This window comes from Magnolia sinica, chromosome 6, assembly GCF_029962835.1.
Source record: "Magnolia sinica isolate HGM2019 chromosome 6, MsV1, whole genome shotgun sequence".
Lineage (NCBI taxonomy): Eukaryota > Viridiplantae > Streptophyta > Magnoliopsida > Magnoliales > Magnoliaceae > Magnolia > Magnolia sinica.
This window is the reverse complement of record NC_080578.1, coordinates 13012711-13033091: the sequence shown is the minus strand read 5'-3', so window position 1 is coordinate 13033091 and position 20381 is coordinate 13012711. Positions and strand designations below refer to the sequence as shown.

The 20381-nt window shown below is 41.1% G+C and overlaps 2 protein-coding genes across 3 annotated transcripts; one reads left to right on the top strand and one right to left on the bottom strand.

Moving 5' to 3' along the window:
• Positions 1-4937: 4937 nt before the first annotated feature.
• Positions 4938-8676, top strand: LOC131248314 (uncharacterized). 2 transcript variants are annotated; one of them, XM_058248554.1, is made up of 2 exons: positions 4938-5341; positions 8317-8676. In XM_058248554.1, the coding sequence occupies exons 1-2, from the start codon at positions 4963-4965 to the stop codon at positions 8379-8381; spliced, it is 444 nt and encodes a 147-aa protein (XP_058104537.1). In that variant the 5' UTR covers positions 4938-4962; the 3' UTR covers positions 8382-8676. The 2 variants fall into 2 exon arrangements, with proteins under 2 accessions (XP_058104537.1, XP_058104538.1); XM_058248555.1 differs by lacking the exon at positions 8317-8676 and adding an exon at positions 5475-5865.
• A 5783-nt stretch (positions 8677-14459) lies between these two features.
• LOC131249501 (uncharacterized) lies at positions 14460-16989 on the bottom strand. Its single transcript, XM_058250312.1, has 2 exons — positions 16886-16989; positions 14460-16759 (listed from the first exon to the last, which is right to left on the bottom strand). The coding sequence occupies exon 2, from the start codon at positions 16713-16715 to the stop codon at positions 14460-14462; it is 2256 nt and encodes a 751-aa protein (XP_058106295.1). The 5' UTR covers positions 16716-16759; positions 16886-16989.
• Between the last annotated feature and the right edge of the window lie 3392 nt (positions 16990-20381).

The following is a 20381-nucleotide window of genomic DNA, read 5'->3' as shown; positions in this document are numbered from 1 at the left end:
GGGAACCCGGTGTAGCCATATGATCTCCCTGAAGAATAGATTCACCACGTGTGTTACATTGAGGGTCTTCTTGCATGGGATAAAGTGCGTCATCTTAGAGAAACGATCTACCACCACGAACACCCAATCCATGTCGCATTCTGTTCGTGGGAGACCAAGCACGAAGTCCATTGATAAATCCTCCCAAGGACCGCAGGCACAAGTAACAGGGTGTAGAGGCCCATATTCTGAGATTGCCCCTTGGCGGTCGACAAACATGACAACATTGTACGACTTTTCCCACATCGCATACTAATTGCGGCGTAATACCACTCTTCTACAAGAGCTTGCGTCTTGTCTCCCCCATGTGTCCACCGAGGCCACCTCCATGTAGCTCCTAAATAATGCTCCCTTAGAGAACTTTGGGGGATGCACAATCGATTCCCTTTGAAGAGAAAATTGTCTTGTATATGAAGGTCCAATGGGGTGACTTTCTTGGCACTTCATCTAAGAATCTTTAAAGTCCTCATCCTCGGCATATAGCTCCTTGAGACATGAAGCCGACTACCTCGTTGCTCATCGTAACAAGTAGTGATTCACGACGGCTAAGTGCATCGACCACCTTGTTCTGCTGCCCTAACTGTGCTTCAGAATGAACGTGAATTCTGTAAAAATGCAACCCATCTAGCATGCACACGATTCACGTTAGTCGACTATTAATAAACTTTAATGCTTGATGGTCGTGTTCAAAACAAACTCTCTTTGAATCGAATAATGCCGCCAATGTCGCGGTGAACAACGTACAACTCAAGCTTATAAGTCAATCACTTCTTTCGGGCTTTTCGAGCTTCTCGCCGCAGAAGGCTACCGCTGCCTTCCCTGTGATAATATTCCCCAATTCGACGTATGAAGCGTCACACTCAACCTCAAAAATTTGTCGAAATTAGGAAGCACCAAGACAGTGTCGTAGACAAACGATGCTTGATCTCATGAAAGCTCTTGTCGAGCTTTATCGGTCCATTGGAATGGTCCTTTTTCATGCAATCTGTCATAGCGCGACTATGGTGCTAAAATCTCGTCAAATCGACGATAGAAGGTCGCCAACTGTGAAAACTCCTCACCTCATGAATGTTTGTTGGGATTGGCCACTCCCTAATAGCTCGCACATTTTCATCGTCCACATAGAGATGCCTGTGGACGTTACAACAAATCCTAAAAATAACAGATTAGTTAAAAACTACACTTCTTCAAGTTGAGGTACAACTTGTTAATTTGTACGACTGTAGATATGGGCCAAGCTATATATACAATACATACCTAGCATCTAGGTTCTTATACTGCATTTCATCTTAATAAATATTCAAGATTTCCAAACTCCAAAGAGGAAAACCATTTCTTTGGCAATTGTAACAAAGAACTCATCACCTAAGAACATAAACCAATGTGGTGCAATTCTTTATTTATTTTTTTATTTTATTTTATTTTTTTCTTTCTTTTCCCCCATCTTGTAGCTGAAAATGCCTTGTACTGCAAATAGTGGTACAAGCGCCTATATGTGATTATTTCTCTTTATAGAATGCCACAACTTAGAGATCAAGAAACCATAAGTAATGGCATGTTTGGATATGTGGAATTCTTGGAATCCTAATGAAAAGAAAGGAAACAATAATAATTTGTACATTTTGGTCATCCAAGCTGTTGAAGATGATTTTGGCATCAACTAAGAATATAGAGCACAAAATGTGGACACAAAAAAATTAATGAGTATCGATTTTTTTCATTAACATAGAAAAAGAAGGGATTCAATTTTCAGGGGTTTCGTGTCAATAGTAATTGGAAATCTCAGATATGTTAAGCAATGCTGCATCATATCTTGTGTTAGGAAACACTTATTGTAGATAAGACTAATGATTACTTAGTATAATCCACCTATTCAAATGTCTAATATTATCTTGTCAAGGGAATTTATTTTATTTTCCTTTGAATTCAATTCCATGCGTCCATCAATATTCAAGCATCAGAGAGTATTTTGTCAGAGTATTTTGTCATGCTTATTATGTTCCTGTAGCTTATGGAGGTTAGTGTAGATATTTGCATGTATTTGAGTTTGGTATTGAAATAAATTGCAATTTTTAGTCTCATAAAAAAGGTTCTTATAGCATTTATATTTAAGGACTAGGCTCCAAATTACAATCATGTTACTCTCAAGTTGTACTTTAAAGGCATGTAACTGCAATGTGAGAGCTACATCTTGTCTTGAAGATTAGAAATCTTCATCTTGGTAACTGCAATCCTGAATTTTCCAGTTTGATCTTTGGACATATTTTGTTCTTTTTTATTCGTTTGAAAGCAGTTTTGATTCTATTGAAAAAATTTGAAAAATCAGGTTAGTTCTTTGCGCATTTTTGGACAATTTTGATTCGATCAACAATTTAGTCGATTTAATCGACGGTTCAAACAATAGACTACACAACTTCTGTGTAAGTGTGCGGTTTTGTTTCTAATTCGGTAACCATGTTATGTAATTCGGGTTATTACAGAATTAGGGTTATTCTAAGAGAATAAAACATTGTTCTAGAAGAACTAGAATTTTAAGAAGGAAAATGCACTTGTAAAAATGAGGGTTTCGAATATCTAATTTGTTCATCCTTTGTATTTTTTGATTCATAGTGGATTATTTGTTGCTTGGTACCACAGTTTTTTTCTGCAAAAGTTTTTCCATGTAAAATCATTGTGTTCTTTATCCATGCTTGAATTTTCCTTTCCTATGCTTGTTTAATTCACATTTGGGCAACACTTCTGCACCCAATAATTCAACCATTCAAACACATCCATTGTTCATTTCCTACAACTTCCTTTCCATATTCTAACATACAAGGGAATTGACTATATATGCATTATCTAGAAATTCTCAACCTTATTATTGTAACAATCATACAACTCATCCAAGCATCATGATCACTTCCCTCTATGGGTGAGAGTCTAGACTGTAGGGCCAAGGCTTAATGCCCCTAAACTTATCCCAATGGCTATGAAGCAGGGATGAATGTGATGAGGTCGATCACCATCTTTCTCAAGAATAACTACTTCGAATCCACGGAGCTTCTCTGAACTCCTCAGATAGACTTCTCAAATCCACAAGGAAAAAGTAATGAAAATGGAAATTAAATTCTGTAAAATTCGCAAATTGATTGATAGATGAAATAAATGAGTTCACACCCCTTTAAATAGGGATATTAAACCATGGGAAAAGTTTCAGAATCAAACTACATCTCAAACTCTTAGAAATTGTGACTTACTAGATGGTCGTGATGTCCACTAGTGCGCATGGTTTTCAACTAAAAATAGTAAGTGTCCTATTCGACCAAACCATGATGCTCTTCTAATTATTCTAAGCACTTTTCATGTTGGGCGCAACTCCTAAAGTCCAATGATGAAGATTTATACTCAAACTAAAACTTACTATAAATAGTAAAAAAGAAAATAAAATGGGATTTCAACCGTTGATCTAATGGCATTTCGCAAATTTAGCGTGGGGAGCCTGACATATCAGGGTTGGGTGGCTAAAGTAGCTCGTCCTACCCCAAAATCATTGTGGTACATCCGACAGCTCATTCTGGTTTGCAAGATACATCTGTTTTAAGTTCTAACGGTCCAGATCACTTCCACTTCCAATTGGGCCTTTTCTGATCCATCTTAGCCATGAAACTATCCGTGACCCGCTCTACATCAAGTTGGACTAGGGCTTGAAACCTAGACTTGCTGTCTAGGCTGGCCCAAGCTAGGGCCAATGATGAATGGCCCAGCTTGGTCCATTGATCGACTAAAGGTTACAGTCAACATGCATGTACAGCTTCATTGCACTTACAATTCAGATTGATATTCTACTACCAAAACCATTTATACAATGAGATTTATTGGAGATGGAGGGAATACTAAAAAAATATTTGGCCCTAAGATGGGAAAACAAGAATATCAGCTTGATCACTTACCCAAGAAGTTTTCAACGTTAAGTGTTCAATATAATAGTTTCCTATGGTGTGATATACTTGATTTGTCTTATTTTTGGGCTCATGCCTTAAAACGTTCTGTAAAAATGGATAGACAGCATGGATAAAACACATATATCATGGTGGGATAACAGAGGTTTGACATCAATTAGTTGACTGGCGTTATGGTCACCTACCAAACCGCTTTCCTATTTCTTTTGGTGCGGGCGCTCGAGCTTTAGATCCGCCTCACATTTAGGCCCGTATATAGCGAAGTCTAAATTGTGCGTGTGGATGACCTATACGACTGTACACGAACCGAGTTAGTTTGATTAGCTCGCTTGACCCGACTCGAAAAAGCTCAATTTGATTCGGTTCGAAATTGAGTTTGAGCCAAGTCGAGCTGATTTTTTTAGCTCGAAAAAATTTGGACCAAGTTCGAGCTTGCCCGAGCTCAACTCGACTTTGATCGAACCCAACTCGAATTGAACCAGTTCGGTGAGTCGATTACTTTGATATTAATGTGCTCACCAAGCGTTTAATGAAATAACTCAACGAAGTGTCGGCCGGTGACAAAGAAAATACGTATATGAAACAAATACTTTTTTTTCTTAATTTTGATCTTATCTACAAGGTGTTTGATAAAAGACATACCAGTAAAATAATAACAAACCGTGAGAATTTGAAGGTGCAATTCATGTGTTTGTGAAAATGCTATGCAGGTGAACTCGGCCTGAACTAGCCCGAGTTGCTGGCTGAACTAAGCTGAGCTGGCCAGTCAAGCTCGAGGACCGGGCCGAGTTCGAGCTGGGGCCAGCTAGTGGCCGAGCCGAGTTGAGCTGTGTCAAGCTCGACTCGTGTACACGGCACAACTCGACTCGGTCCAACTCGTGTACACCTCTGATTGACCTACCCACGTTCCGACTCTTGGATCCGAAAACCCGCGAACTTACATATTACAAAAACCTCGGGTCGGGTATCATGTAGCTTCCCGATGCTTGGAGACCCGGACTACTCAAAAGCCCTGTCCAACGAAGCGCGGGATCGAAAGACGAACCTTCCGGAACAACGCACTAAAAATCTCCGCTACCTGAAATCGTCCTCCTCTCTCAACCCATCTCCCTCTCATACATCAAGATCTCAGAGCAACCAACGGCAGAGAAACGAAGATGGGGATAATCAAGAGCAGCTTCTCGTTCATGGCGGGGACCCTGTGCGGCATCTACATCGCTCAGAACTACAACGTCCCCAACATCAAGAAACTCGCAAACACCGCCCTCTTCCTGGCCAAGCACATCGAAGAATCCTACCGCAAGCCCAAGAAGAAAGGAGACGACGACTGATCAGCTCTTGGAATCTTCTAGAAGCGCCAGGTCCTTCGCTCTTCCTCTTTTTTTATTCTATAAATGCAAAGGACGAAGGTCGGAGTCGAACGGATTTCGGCACTCCCTCACAACGCCATTAAAAAATAATAATCTTGCATATGATTTTATTGATGGTGAACAGAGCTCCCTGATCTAAATTGTTCATTCGGGTTTCTTGGAGCGTGTTTGGATGCATCATCGAATTGAATTATGATATGTTTTGAGGTACTAGACTCCAGATTGCAATTACGTTGCTTTTGGGTTGGAGTTGAAAGAAACGTAACTGCAACTTATGGGCTGGTTCAATGTTTTGATTTAGGAATCTGAGGAAATGCGGCTGGTTTTTGTCATTTCATTTTGATTATACTGAATATTCACTTCAATTCGCTTGACCATCCAAACGCTGCCTTATCATTTTTTTTTTCTTCCTTGAGAAAGAGTTTAAAGTTTGTTGAGGACAATGGAGAATTGGGTGCATCTTACTCTTGAAGAAGATGTTGTGGTTGTTATTTAAGAAAGTTTCTATACTTCTATTGCATAGAGTTTGTACTCATAACCATTGAATACATAGATGGTGTTATGATGCGTGCTTTGTGTATGTTCTGTGGACCCGCCCTACCACACATGTGGCAAGCTCGTGTGGCAATCAGGACAGTAGATATGTTGGGTCATCATGTCTATGCACGATAGCCTGAAAAACATACTACTGGAACAGGTCATTTCAGGGCAGCCGGATCATTTATCATAAAGAGGATGAGCTTCAAGAGAAGGATTTGGAGTAGCGGAAAATCCTAACCATTTGATTATTTTGATGTTTGCCGATCAACTTAGAATGTTGATCACTTTCATTCTAGTTTATGTTAACCATTCATTTGCAGCCTACTGATCAGGTATCATAGTCCAACCACATTGATCTGTTGGGCTATCACTTATCCAAACAATGTTCCACTAGATCAATGTCCTGATTAATGCACGCATGCATGATTTGTCTTTGAATAGGATTTTGGTCCGTACTTCTTGGAAAATCCATGAAGCATCAACATCATGGTAAAATCCTCTTTTGTTATAGCTGCATTGGCAAGCCGAATGGCCCCTTTTCAATTTATGCCTAGTCCTTTTGTTATGAGATGGAGCCTGGCCCTTTATAGTACATGTTTAATAAAATTTGGGGAGAACTTGGCCAAGAAGAAGGGGCCCCAAACATGGTATGGGAATGTGCACATGGTACACAGGCATTAGCAGATCATTTTGTTATGTAGTACTGGAGCGTGTGCATTTTACACAACTTCCTCCAATTCTCTGTACTCTAGGGGAGGATATATGCTCTCATTGCCATTCCTAAGTCCGGATATAGGGTTGTGTTAGATTGGCAGCCAGCACGAAACTTTTGCTATAACTTTCATCATGAATCTTAGCAATATGGAAGGGCAGAACGGGATTCATTTAGCCGACCCCAATTAATTGGGATAAGGCTTAGATGATGATGATGACAACAACGATGATGTTTTAATCTATGTCCTAGATGATTAATGTTATTGTAAATCATGTGTACATAGTATTATATGTTATATTCCTGATATTAGAAAAAGCATGGTATGAATAGACATTCTAAATAAAAATCTAAATTACAACTCAATCAACAAATTGTGTAATTTCGGATGGGTAAAAATAGGAATAGAGTGAACCATATTTTGGTTTGCGCGATTCAGGGTGGAAAACATAGGGAAGTTGGTGATTTAGGTAACATCAGCATGGACCTTCTATCCAAATGTCACCACCGCTTCAAATTGCAATTCAAACTCTTGTTCCTACTCCTGCTCGGCCTTTTTTTTTTTTTTTGAAGTGTAATGGAAATTTTATTCAAAAAAGAAAAAAGAAAAAGAGAGGCATTAAGATGGCAGAACAGCTACAACCCAGAAGAGAAAAAATTACAACCTTTCAAAGCATCTATACAAGAGGCACATTTTACTACATGAAACTTTGCCTACCAGAGACTCGCTCTACCCTATTGCTCGCATTCCGAAAGCACTCACGATTCCTCTCTCCCCAAATCGCAGAAAGGCAGCCAGCAAACATAGTCCAAGAAATATTTAAATTCCTAAGGAACTCGTTCCACACCTGATGCAGGAAGGAACAGTGGATGAAGTGATCGATTGATTTGGTGCTTTCCATACACAGCCATTTATATTGCTAGATTATGTATGGTACACATGACACATGTGTATGATGTGGCCAACCAGGCATCCTGCAGGGCCATTGATTGGCCTTTGAACAAACAATAGTTCGATTAGACTATTTTTGCCATCAAATGGATGGACCTTTTTCTTGCTATTTTTTGTTTTCATTTGTGTGCCACAACTTAAAGGCTTGGGATTGTCTAAATATTGTGATTTTGGACCGTGTGCCACTCATTAATGGAAACACCAACCATTCATATACATATTGGAAATACCAAATGAACGGTTCGGATCGCTTCTAGGATGCCACATGCAGAAATGACAGGGAGGCATGAAATTGCTATGCCTTATATGTACCAAATCCGTCATCACACCTCCTAAATTTTACATCATGCACAAATCACAAATCCTCTGCATTTTGAAGGGGTGAAATACTTGGCTATCTTTGTGCATCTGATCACTGCGTGTCTGCATGGGTGCAAATGAGGGTCCTTGTATATTACCTGTGCATAAACATGGATGTTGCATGATGAGGCACGAATTGTACACATGAATACACCAATTTTTCTTTATGTAAAAATTCACAAATGCATAGAAACAAAACATGTTCTTGCCCTTTTGCATGGACAATTTGACTTTTAAAATGAGGGACAGTTAGTCAATGCATGTGATACAGTCATCAACATACTGTGAGGCACTATTTACAGGATGAAATCTTGGATTTTTGTTGAACAATAATGAAGCATGTTGAATTCTGAATATTCCATATTTCTGTTGCATAATAATACTGTGTCATGCTTTCAGCAGAGGTTTCTTTGGATTGTGATTTGATTCCAAGAAGGGAAACCTTAAAGTCGAAGCTGCCGATATGAGGAACAAACAGAAGGGATCTTGGTTTAGAGCATAAATTTTCAGATTGCTCACCTTTCACATCAGTTCCCTAATGGATCGCATCATTCCATCCATTTTCTTTAACTGAATTTTCATATCAGATGTGTGTGGGATATGCTGTAAATTGTAATGTTTTAGATTGCCAATTGGGTGATGGACTCACTTTTGAACCTTGGTGATTTTGTTGGTGCGGTTGATTATTCAACACATACATGGGTGAATTTCATGTAGGCCCAAGGCCCTCCAAGACTACAATTTACTATTTTTGGAAGATTAGATGTGCTGATTTTGAGATATGGTTGCCAATTTTGATGATTTTCTAAAGATTTTTCGAATTATTTTCTATATTTACTTTTACTATTTTTAGGTCATTACAAATTGACCAAATCTTTGTAGATAGAGTTGTTTCTATCATAGATAGGCTATGTTGTTTTGAAAGCATTTCAATAGTTGGAAAATCTTTATCAAAATTATTCACAAGGATTTTAGGGTGTCTTTTACGGTTTATAAAAGAAGTTGATCTAGGAGGAAGAATGCATTACGTTTTCTAATTATTTCTTTCAAGGTTTATTTATGTATTTGTAAGAAGTGAAGAAGTTTCTATTTCAATAAAGTTGTTCATCCCTCTCTTTTCCAATACTCTTGTGGATATGTTATTCGTCCATTCTTATGATTTGGGTATTAAGATCTTACTTATTCAATAATCGGATTGCATCAATGAGGTTTTAGAGCAGGTTATTGCTAACAGATTCCGACTCTACATCATTTCCTAATTGCTTTGAAGGGCGTTACACAAGAAGAGTTTGCATAGGTAATCAAACTGATCCACTCACAAAGTGGGTAAATCAACTCATGCATATAGGAGGCGGTTTCACTGATCAAGTGAGGGAACTTTGACATGGAGGGAATTTGAAGATTGAAGTTGGAGCACTTGGACATGTAGGGAAAGGTTCCCACCATGGTCCTATCTAACAATGGGAGGCCCCTCCTACTGAAGACTTCTTTCGGATGCTTTTGGTGGGGCAACTGGGGCATTGTTCTTTTGAATATCCTTTACATCAGTCTGCAATAAAAGTAGATTTGGCTGAAGAAAGATAGTATGTTGAAGATACTCCATAACATATGCAAACAGAAGTAAAGCATGATACATAATTAAAGAATATGCATATCATGATGGGGCACAACCTAGTTAAGATGTAGTAGATGTCTATGGAGATAGTATGGAGAAGATGGTTATATAACATACGATGTTATAGACACCTCAGGTGATTATGAAGGGCAATGGTCGTGCCACAATTTCTTCTACTCCAACTGCACATTTGGTGGTGAGATGTCCACCCGTTATATATGTCTTATTTTTCGTCTCAACCCTTAAGAGGAGCTCACCAAATGAATGGACAGTTTGGATATAAAACATACCTCATGATCAGACCCACGTAACAAACAGAAGTCAATAAAGCAGCTATTGGTGTGAGGTACACCAGCCAATACGCTTCCTGGGTCACCCCAAAAGCACATCCTTTCTGTACGCCTTTACGTGAATAGAATGATTCCCTGTGAGTTTCTTTTCTCATGTTAGGGAAGCTTTCACATGAGGAAGCGGATTGGCTGGTGTACCGTATTGATGTCAGCAAGTTTTGTGGGTCATATCATGAGGTATGTGTTATATCCAAACCGTCCATCCATTTAGCGAGCTTGTCTTAAGGCTTGAGACGAAAAATAAGAGAGAAATAACTATCAAGGGGACTACACTGCCAAAAGGGGGATTGAACGTTACTATTGAAACCCGTTTTGGGGTCACAGAAGTTTTAGATAAATATGAAATTTGTATTTATTCTTTGTTCAGATATTTGTGACATTATGAACAGATTGGAGGGAAAATAACCGTTATGGTGGGCCCTACAAATTATTTAACGGTGAAAATCATTGGTGTAGTCAGATAATATTTTGAATATGATTCATTTATTAGATAATGCTTTAATCTCTAGAAATAGATTAATGATGTAGATATAATAAATATATCACTGTAGGTCCCATGTAACTTTGATCTCCTTTGAACCGTTCGTACAAGCATCAGTGCTGGTCTTCGCACGACACATTCCTACGGCATCTATATAGCTGGTGTGTGGTACACCAGCCAATCCCAGGCATCATGATGGGGGCGGCTGTATTGCGTGGTGTAGAACACTGCTCCCATGGTAGTGTCTACATGCATAAATCAACATCATGATGGTTTTGGATATAGAAGTTTTGGGTAGAGTAGAAAACAGTGGGAATTGATCGCCTACCATTAAAAGCTTTTCCTAGGGGTAATAGAAGTTTTGGATCAAGCTGATTTTTATGGCTTCCGTTCATCCATGATGCTTCAACATCACGATGGGCCCTAAAAAGGTTTCAACGGTGGGCATCGTATCCCCCCTACTTCCTGTGGTGTAGCTCTCTTGAGCTTTGAAGCTGACTCGTTTCAAAGCTCAAGAGAGCGGATATAACACATATATCATCTTGGCAACACAGTCCTTTACTACTCTGCGAGGTACCAAGGAAGGTGCTTTATTCTTCGATAAAGCAATCGTCATCATAAATATGGGTCCTTCCCAGCAAACGACTCGTTGGAACTTCCAAAGCAGCGAAAGCAACCTCCTTCCTAACATTAACAAAAGCCGATGTTCTGGCCCAATATCTTTATCTGGCCCATCTGATGAGTGGACCGTTCTAATATCCAATCCTAAGTAATCTTCTAGGAATGATCTTTCCATTTCAAGGATATGGATGCTCCAGCAAAACGACAGGTGGGTAAGAAAATAAAAAAGTCGTTGGATAAAGTTAAGGCAGTGGATTAGATGTTACCCGAGTAAAACGTCACAAGGTGTTATCCTGACCGTGGCTCGTTCTTGATAAATGTGTTATATATACATTCGTACATTTTCTCATACCAATTTAGGTTGTTGTTCCAAAAATCAAGGAGATCCAAATCTCAGGTGGATCACACAACGGAAAACAATGACAATTGAATGCCCACCATTTTAGGATGGTGTCTTCCCAGTCGTGGTTTGAATGTAAAGAACGGATGGAATTTTACCCATCCTTATCATATGCTTGGCAATTTGGATTAATTCAAGGCATTCCTCTACCCCGTGTATTCTCGAGGAACGCACTCCCTTCATCAAGGGTACAACTAAATACGTTTGGCTGAAGAATTAGTGCCTATTTGGGCTGGTTTTAAAGACTCAATTCTTCGTATATCATTTCATCCTGCGCTTTCTTTCAACCTTCACACCATTCCTGTGCATTTACAACATTTGGGCTTGTGGTAAATACCCTGCAAAGGGGGTAATAATTATTTCCCTCTGCATTTACCACATTTCATCTGTACTTGACTACCTACTTTTTTAACAAGAAAATCGAAAACATTGCAATTGTGGGTCCCAGTGTGATGCATTTCACTTATCTATATTGTTCATCCATTATGCCAGCTGAATTTATGGCATGAGCCAAAAAATGAGGCATATCCAAAGCTCTAATGGACCACACTACAAGAAAAAATTGAATCAAAGAACTACCGTTAAAAATTTCTAAGGGCTACTGTTTCTTTTGGTGTGGGCCACTTAAGTATTGGATTTACATAATTTTTCGGCTCATATCTCAAAATGTTGTGGTAAAACGAATGGACGGAACAGATATATCATATACATCACTGTGAGGTCTAAAAAAATTTTAATTAGCACTTTTAAATCGGTTTCTAAGATAGGAATTCCCAAAATTTCCCAAACAGGTGAAAGCATCGTAATTAGTCATTTACCATGTATTTACACTTGCATTGAAAATCAAATAGGCCCTTAATGTTGGGATAGGTGGAAAACATATTGGAGAAGATATCCTTCGTCGATAGGGGTGTACATCGAGTCGAACTGAGTCAAGCTGGACTCGGCTTGACCACTAGCTAACCTCAGCTCGAACTCAGCTTGGCTCGGTCCTCGAGCTTGACTGGCCAACTCGACTCATTTCGGTTAGCAGCTTGGGCTAGTTCGAGCCGAGTTTGCCTATGCAGCATTTTCACAAACACATGGACTGGACCTTCAAATTCTCACTGAATGTAAAACACTAGCAGCGGTTTTATAGGTGTTTCATCAAATACCTTATAAGCAACATCAAAATTAAGAAAAAAAAGAGATTTGTTTTCATGAAACATACCTTCATTGCCACCAGCCGAAACTTCGTTGAGTCATTTCATCATACACTTGGTGAGCAACATCAGAGAATACTCGAGTCGATCTGAGTCGAGTCGAGTTCGAGCTATATATCGAACCAAGTCAAGTTGAGCTGGGGCCAACTCGAACTCATTTTTGAGCTATAAAAACCAGCTTGACTCGGATCGAACTCGGCTTCGAACCGAGCCGATTCGAGCTTTTTCGAGCCAAGTCGAGTGAGTTGACTGAGCTAGCTTGGTTCGTGTACACCCCTATTCGTCGATCACAGTTGAGTGTAACTGCCTTTTTCCACCACTTCCTCATCGAGTAAAGACAACTGCTTCCTCCAATCAAGGTTCGAGCTCTGTCTTTCGATCGATCGTTCAAAGTCATTGTTCTCTTGTTGTGATTACTCAGATGTCTCATCCTCTGTAAACTCCGTCAGCCTTAGGGGCATTTCGGTCGCCTCAGCTTCAATAGATTATGATGTTCCATCCCCGAACAGTCATGTTTCCTGGTCAACTTCCATTTTGTTGGCAAGGGCCAAGAAAGGAAAATGGCCAATCGAGGCGCCTTCTTCCGATGTTAGTAATACTACGATTAAGTAGGCCTGTCCTCCAGGCGGTATCTCTATTAGGGAACGGCAACCTACTTCGAACGTTGAGCTAGAGATTGTCGGATGCCCAACTTCTCCCTTCACTTTATCGTGCGAAGGTGTGACTGACTTTTCCGTTGGCAAAGGTATCTAATCGAATAAGTCTCTTGCTTCAACTGTCACATTCTTTTAATTAATATTATCTACTGCCTATAAACTATAAAGATCTATATAAATTGAACAAAAGAAAATCACTTACGTGGCCTACTCAAATTGAAAAAAATAGAAAAAGTTTGTGACATATGTCAAATTGGCAAGCAAATTAGGAGTAGTCACAAGAAAGTGAACTCCTTGGCCACGGTCAGACTTCTTGAACTTCTCCATATGGATTTAGTCAGACCAACTAAAACGGAGAGTAGAGGCGGAAAGAAATATTTTCTAGTCGTAGTTGATGACTACACTAGGTATACTTGAGTAGCCTTTCTAAGAGAAAAATCAGATAATCTTAATAAAGTCAAGAAAATTTTAAAATGTATCCAAATAGAAAAAGAGTTATCTATGGTCTTGATCTCTTGATCCTTTAGAAGAGTATTGCATTTTTGGTCGATCAATAGTTCGCCTACCCTTTTAGCAGTATCTTCAAAAGAGGACAGAACTCCATAAAAGGCATCAATGAGCATGTAGACTAATGCTCCTCTCCAGAGAGCTCTTACTTTGGCAACTGTTTCAGCAATATTGCCCGCTGAATAGCCTACTTGCTTGGTTGCCGCTGTCGAAGGGCCAATTGGTCATAAAGTTTGTGTTAGAGAGAAAATCCTAAACTACGTCATACGATGCGAATGATGTCTTCAACCCTGCTTGCTTTTCCCCTAATCTATTCATAGAGACAACTATGAGGTTTTTAGTTCCAACCTTCCTCGAAGCGTTATTCTAATGTCGGTGCCTTCCTTGCAAGATGATAGGCCTTAGGATGAAGATGGCAACCTGGTGCGGTGTAACATTCTGAATTTTTGCTAGTTTATATTACCAAAAATCCTTTATATATATATATGAATTTAATTTTCATTTAAATCCCATGCACGAAGATTTAACTGCCTTGATGAGTAATGCATTCTAGATGCGATGCACACTATAGTAATACAAAAAGCCACACGAGGACTATATTACTCCGTTTAACTTAGTACCAACTACGAACGGAATGATGATCTGCTTTCATTCTCTAGGTCCGTGCTTCAAATTCCTTCACAATGGATGAAGGCAATTCACCTGAAGTTAAACTAGACATTATCAGCAGAAGAAGGGGGACTTGGAGGTTTTCCCTGGTTGCTTGAACGCCATTTGTCAATATCTGCCGTCTTATCGGGGTCCAAAACTGGGAACTTGTGCTCTCTTAAAATTGACAGAATACTTCCAGCTTCACCGAGAAGATATGCTGCATCCCTGACTCTTTCTTCCCTCACTTCAATGCGGTTGCAAAAGCATTCCATGGATATCACTTGTGGCAGGTTGGTAAGGCAAGCGCCCAATATGTCGGCAATGGTTGTCTGTAACCATTTGAATAAGGCGTCAGGATTCCCAACCTTGTTTTTTTGGTCCTGCAGAATAGTCTCACAAATCCGGTACATCGAATTGGCCGCCAATACCATTGTAGGCCATTCACGGTGACTTTTCTCTCCCTCGCCCCCAGCTTTGAACTCATCAATGATTTCCTTTCCAATATCTGCGAGTTTTCTGATTAACTTTGCAGGCCATTCACGGTGTCCTGTCTCTCCGACGCTCCCATCTGTGAACGTCTCAACGCTTTCCTTTCCTAGATCGGCAAGTTTTTGGATCATCTTTTCTGCTTGTTTTTCTTCAGTGACCAATTTGTGGAGATCCTTGTCAAGCCATTGATCATAAATATCAATGCCAAGCCAGACAATATCCGCTGCCTCCCTCATTCTAATCAACCCATCGGCATCCAGGTTCTCTTCTATAAGCCTAACATACCTGAGACCTTCATCTACGGCATGCCGTAATGATCTGATTTTATTTTTGTCAATGTAGGGAAGTGCGATGGCAATGCTCGTGAGTGTAACCAGAGGCAGAGCCCAACAGTTTGGAGGCTTCTCTCCAATTGGCGGAACCTGGTCACTATCAAACTCAGCCACGCCGTTGAAATCTCCTGATGAAGATGATTTTAGAAGTTCAATCAGATGAGTAGGTTCATGTTTGCTGCCCCTCGCAATCCATCGCACCGTGTCTTGGCGGCCACTTTTCATGATCAGATGGACCAAGCCTTCCTCCCCTTCAAGATGCAACACAAAACCCTGCAAGTTCTCTGACTCCGATCTGATGGATTCCGAATACTTCCGACGACGTCGCTTGCAGCAGGAGAAGAGTCTACTAAGCCAACTCACTGGCAGTATAAAAGCCAGGCAAACGAACTTGCAGATTACTACTACTGCAGTTTGCATTCCGATACAGGCATACATAATTTGATTTTTTGAGACATGGGCGATTTTCCTACATCGCCTGCTACTAATGCGGAATGGTAAAGGGCTCTCTTTCCATTCTACCAGCCTCTGAACCCAGTACCCCTCTACCTTAATCGCATCTCTGAACCTTCCTTCTCCGCTCTTCATACTTCTGAAGCTAATAGCATTGAACCATCTAATAGCTGGGGCAATGGTACCAACTCCTACTGCGATCACCTGAGAAATTAAGATGAAGTTACTTGACCACCTGTAGTCGGATTCCCCGCTGCAGAAGTCCAAGGATGATAAAATAAACGATCTGACTAAAGCTTCCAATAAAATCAGTGCACTGAGGAGGCAGAAAGCTCCCGAGGCAGTGCAAGTGGGTGAGCGTCCCAGAACGTACTGAGGACTACAAGTATGGGCCATCATCCAATACTTGTTTACAGCCTCTTTCAATTTATCAACGCTCAACACCTCAGTGTTGTCTGCTCCTTCATCAGAAGCCAGTTCATGCTTTTTATCATACTGTTGTTCCAGCAACTGCTTGGCTTTTGGAATTGTTAAACCGGAAAAGGCGAAGATAATGAGCAAAACGATGATGAAAAACATGATTACGGCATGCTCGGGTAAGAAAGCATAGATCACACCAGTACCCATTTGAATACCGATGTTAACAACCATGGTGATCACGAGAATAGCCAAGGCGACAATGTTTGAGAGCATTTCGGAGTCCTTCATAGTTCCTAGAGAGGTCATGAAGTTGCCCATTGCGGTACAAATCAGGATGGTTCCGCTGAGCTTGGTCAGCTGATCTTGACGGCGTGGCATGGATGTGTTCAGATCCAAGGGCAGTTTTGTGGCGATGGATAAGAGGGTCAAGGAAGTAGCATTAAGCGAGAAGAACTTGCAAGGGAACCAGGGCTTCCGTTGACGGAACCCATAAAAGGTGTCGATTGCCATGGCAAGTGAGCACACCAGTGAAGCTCCAGCTATGTAGAGGCCGATCCATGGCAACGGCTCACTGAATTTCGCGTCATCGAGCTCGCCAGTGTTACTGCAGCCATGCACCCCCATCTATTCTCTCTATTATTCTTTTGCTTGGTTGTGTTCTTCTTGTCCTTCTAAAAGATAACCACAAATTTACTGCTAAAGCAAGAGTGTAGAAAAGCAGAGTGAAAACGAAAGGGATGCCATCAAGAAGCAACACAAAGGTGCATTCCTCATGTCAGTTCACAGAAGAATACCTTGAGATGCTCTTCCTCCAGCAAGACGGCCAAAGTCCCTCCAATCACCACACTTCACTACTTGTGGAAAGTCTCTGCTTGCAGAATGCTTTTGAATTCTAATCGAATCCAATGCACCACTGAGTAGGTGACTCTTCTCTGTTCACCGGTGAAGTTCTCGAAAATTCTCGGAATTACCCCTGTCAGGGACTTTTCGCCCTTGGAATTTAAAGGAGTAGGTGACTCTTCTCTGTTCACCCGTCAAATTCTCGAAAATTCTCGGACTTACCCCCTGTCAGGGACTTTCCGCCCTTTGAATTCAAAGGGAGGATTTCTTCCTCCAGAAGTAATGCGGTGGTTATCCGCACTGAATCACTGTGTAATGGCTCGGTGCACGCGTTGATACTGCCTAGCGGTGTTTCGAAGTTTCATGTGGGGTTCACCGTCAGCAACACAGGAGATCCGCCTCCTCCATCACACCAGGTGGCTGATTTTATGACCTGAGCTTAAACGGTTTCGTAACGTAAGGAGTTGGGCTATTATCTCCTTCAATGATTGCAGTGGCGTGTACCGGGCTTTTCTATGTTGTGATTGTTTTTGTAGTGGTGAAAGATTCATTTTTGGATTGAACGGCTTAATTTTTATTACGGAAATATTGACCGGCATAGATTGTAGCAAAGAAATGCCAGATGGGCCATATCTGAGATCACATGGAGGGTCTTCCGCCCAGCTACTACAGCTCCATCACAAAATGTGGGCCAGTGGATGGCAACACAGGAAAGATCCTGAGTCGCCACATATGCAAAACTAACTTTTATTTCTCCGTAGTACCTTTGCTTCCAGTGATCCAAACCGTTTATCTGAAAGATCCCAACTATTAGATGTCGTTGCCTAATGCTAGATTATCAAGAGAGAAAATTCAACAACCCATATTCAATGGTGAGAAAGATAGAATATCAAAGGTTGGGATTTTATAATATGCAGTTTTTTGACCATCCTTCATCAACGGCAGGGTCCATCAGATGGACCGTTTGGAGCAGTGGACTGGATCCCTCGAGGACAGGAGGCCGATTGCCTGCCACCCGGACGGCAGGAAGTTCCTGCCGTCGGAACCTATGTGGGGCCCACCACGTTCTTTGTGAGAAATCCTCCTGAGCATCCATTTCGCCAGTTCATGCTAAGAGAGTAGTCCGAAGCAGATCCAAATTTCAAGTGGGCCACACTACAGAAAAAAAGTAATTCCCACATGATAGACGGACTAGATCTTGCACGAACATGCCGATCAATCTGATCTTTGTTTTTATCCTTCATCTGGGTCTTTCTGAGCTAATCAACAGATTGGATGTCAAATAAACGTTATAGTGAGCCTTAGGATGATTTTAATGGTGGATATCCAATCTCTATTGTTTTCCTGTGGTGTGATCCACTTGACATTTTTATACCTTTCATTTTTGAGATCAATCCATAAAATGATCTATAAATATGGATGAACGGAATGGATGAAACACATACATCATAGTGAGGCCCACAGATCGTCGACCATCAGCCACGGGGATGGTGGCAGGGGGAGTAGCCAATCTCTACCAACAAACAAACGGACGCGGATTTCCTCCGAAAGCCTTTCGCAGGAAGTTCCTGCGCTGGGAACCCAGGTGAGGCCCATTGTGATGTTTGTGAGAAATCCTCCCCGTCCATCCGTTTTTTGAGTGCGTTTTAGGATGCGAGGCCAAAAATGAACCGTATCCAATACTCAGGTGGGACGAAAACGGGGTAATTGAATGTTCACAGTTGAAATATTCGTGGGCCAATAGAAGTTTTGAATTATGCTAATATTTGTTTTTTCAGTTCATCCCAGTAGGAATGACGTTATTAACGGTATGGATGGCATGTAAACATCACCGTCGAACCCAGGGAAGTTTCAGCGGTAGGAATTTCCCTAAACACCTTTTCCTTTAGTACGGCCCACTTGAATCTTGGATCCTTCTCAATTTTGGTCTTCTCTTATAAAATGAGCTCACAAAACATATGGAGGGAGCGGATTTCTCACAAACATCACAGTGGGTCCCACCTGGGTTCCCAGCGCAGGAACTTCCTGCGAAAGGCTTTCGCAGGAAATCCGCATCCCAAAAGCCCCATGGGAACGGATTGGCTACTCCCCCTGACACCAGCCACGTGCCTGGTAGTCGGTGCTCTGTGGGCCCCACCATGATGTCCGTGTTTCATCCATTCCGTTCATCCATTTTTACAGATCATTTTAGGGCTTGATGCAAAAAATGATAGGTATATAAATCTTAATTGGGCCACACCACAGGAAAAAAAAATAATGAATGGATATTCACAATTAAAATCCTCCTAAGGCCCACTGTACTATTTATTTGACATCCCGTCTGTTGATTTGGTCATAAAGACCCAGATGAAGGGAAAAAATAAATATCAGCTTGATCTAAAACTTTTATAGACCCAAAACATTTTTAACGGTCAAAATTCATTCAACACTGTTTCCTGTAACGTGGTCCACTTGAAATTTATATATAATTCATTTTTTAACATATCATAAAAATATATCATGTTGGGTCCCACGGAGCACCGACCACCAGCCAATGGCCGGTGTCAGGGGAAGTAGCCAATCCGCTCCCGATCCCCCATAGAATACGGTCACTAGAGAGACATCCGTGGTTACGGTCACTACCCAATCCGCTTTCTTTTAGGAGGGGACCAAGCAGGACACGGGTCATCCCCGATAGGAGCCGGGAGTCAAGTAAAATGGTGGTCCGGTGAGGTGCACCGTCTATTGAGTACAGGTCGATGTGGACAAATGAGTTGGACAGGTGGCATACAAGCAGCTCAAATTAAAACCGTGGAGATTATGGGTCCCACTATAGATGGGACAGAAACCAACAACCACGCTGAAATTTGTCCTCAATGGGAAACAATTAAACGGTCTGGATTCAATAAACAAATGTCCACTGATCAAAGCCCAAGATGATTGGCACAGTTTGATCCGAGGTTTATGACCTATCTACAGTGAAATCCACTATTCGGACGGTTTAGGATTGATATGGATGCATGTCTAAAATTTATTAAGTGCACACGTATGAACCATCACACTCTGCCAGAGTACCAAATAACTACCTCATGGCAGTAAGTCCCTCCAAGCAGAAGATCCCTACCACAGGCCTTTAGGGGTTGCGTGGACGACTGGAGGTGCAAGTGGGCTGGACTGCTTGGGTCTGGTCAGTCTGGCCTGCTTTGCCAATTGGGTTTTTTTGGGTGAGGCTCAAGGCCCATAGGCCTGTTTCTTGGGCTGAATTTGAGCTTCTATTTGCCCAAAGCCCACTCAGGCCCAACTCTATTCGACATTAGTGGGCTGAGTGTGTTTGGGCCCAGTTCAATCAAATTCTAAGCTGAAACTGCAGAAACTAAAAAACAAACCAAGCTCCACTTGCAGAAGCCCATTAACTCTGTATGGCTGTAATTCAAAGATAATGTGAAATAACCATTATCATCAGTTCATTCA

What these genes read in the sequence shown, in the direction of transcription:
- LOC131248314 (XM_058248554.1), top strand. Translation starts at nt 4,963, where the DNA reads ATGCTTGGAGACCCGGACTACTCAAAAGCCCTGTCCAACGAAGCGCGG. An exon ending in GAATCTTCTAGAAGCGCCAG is followed by an intron (nt 5,342 to 8,316) that starts GTCCTTCGCTCT and finishes TGCTTTCAGCAG; the next exon opens with AGGTTTCTTTGGATTGTGAT.
- LOC131249501 (XM_058250312.1), bottom strand. Translation starts at nt 16,715, where the DNA reads ATGGGGGTGCATGGCTGCAGTAACACTGGCGAGCTCGATGACGCGAAA.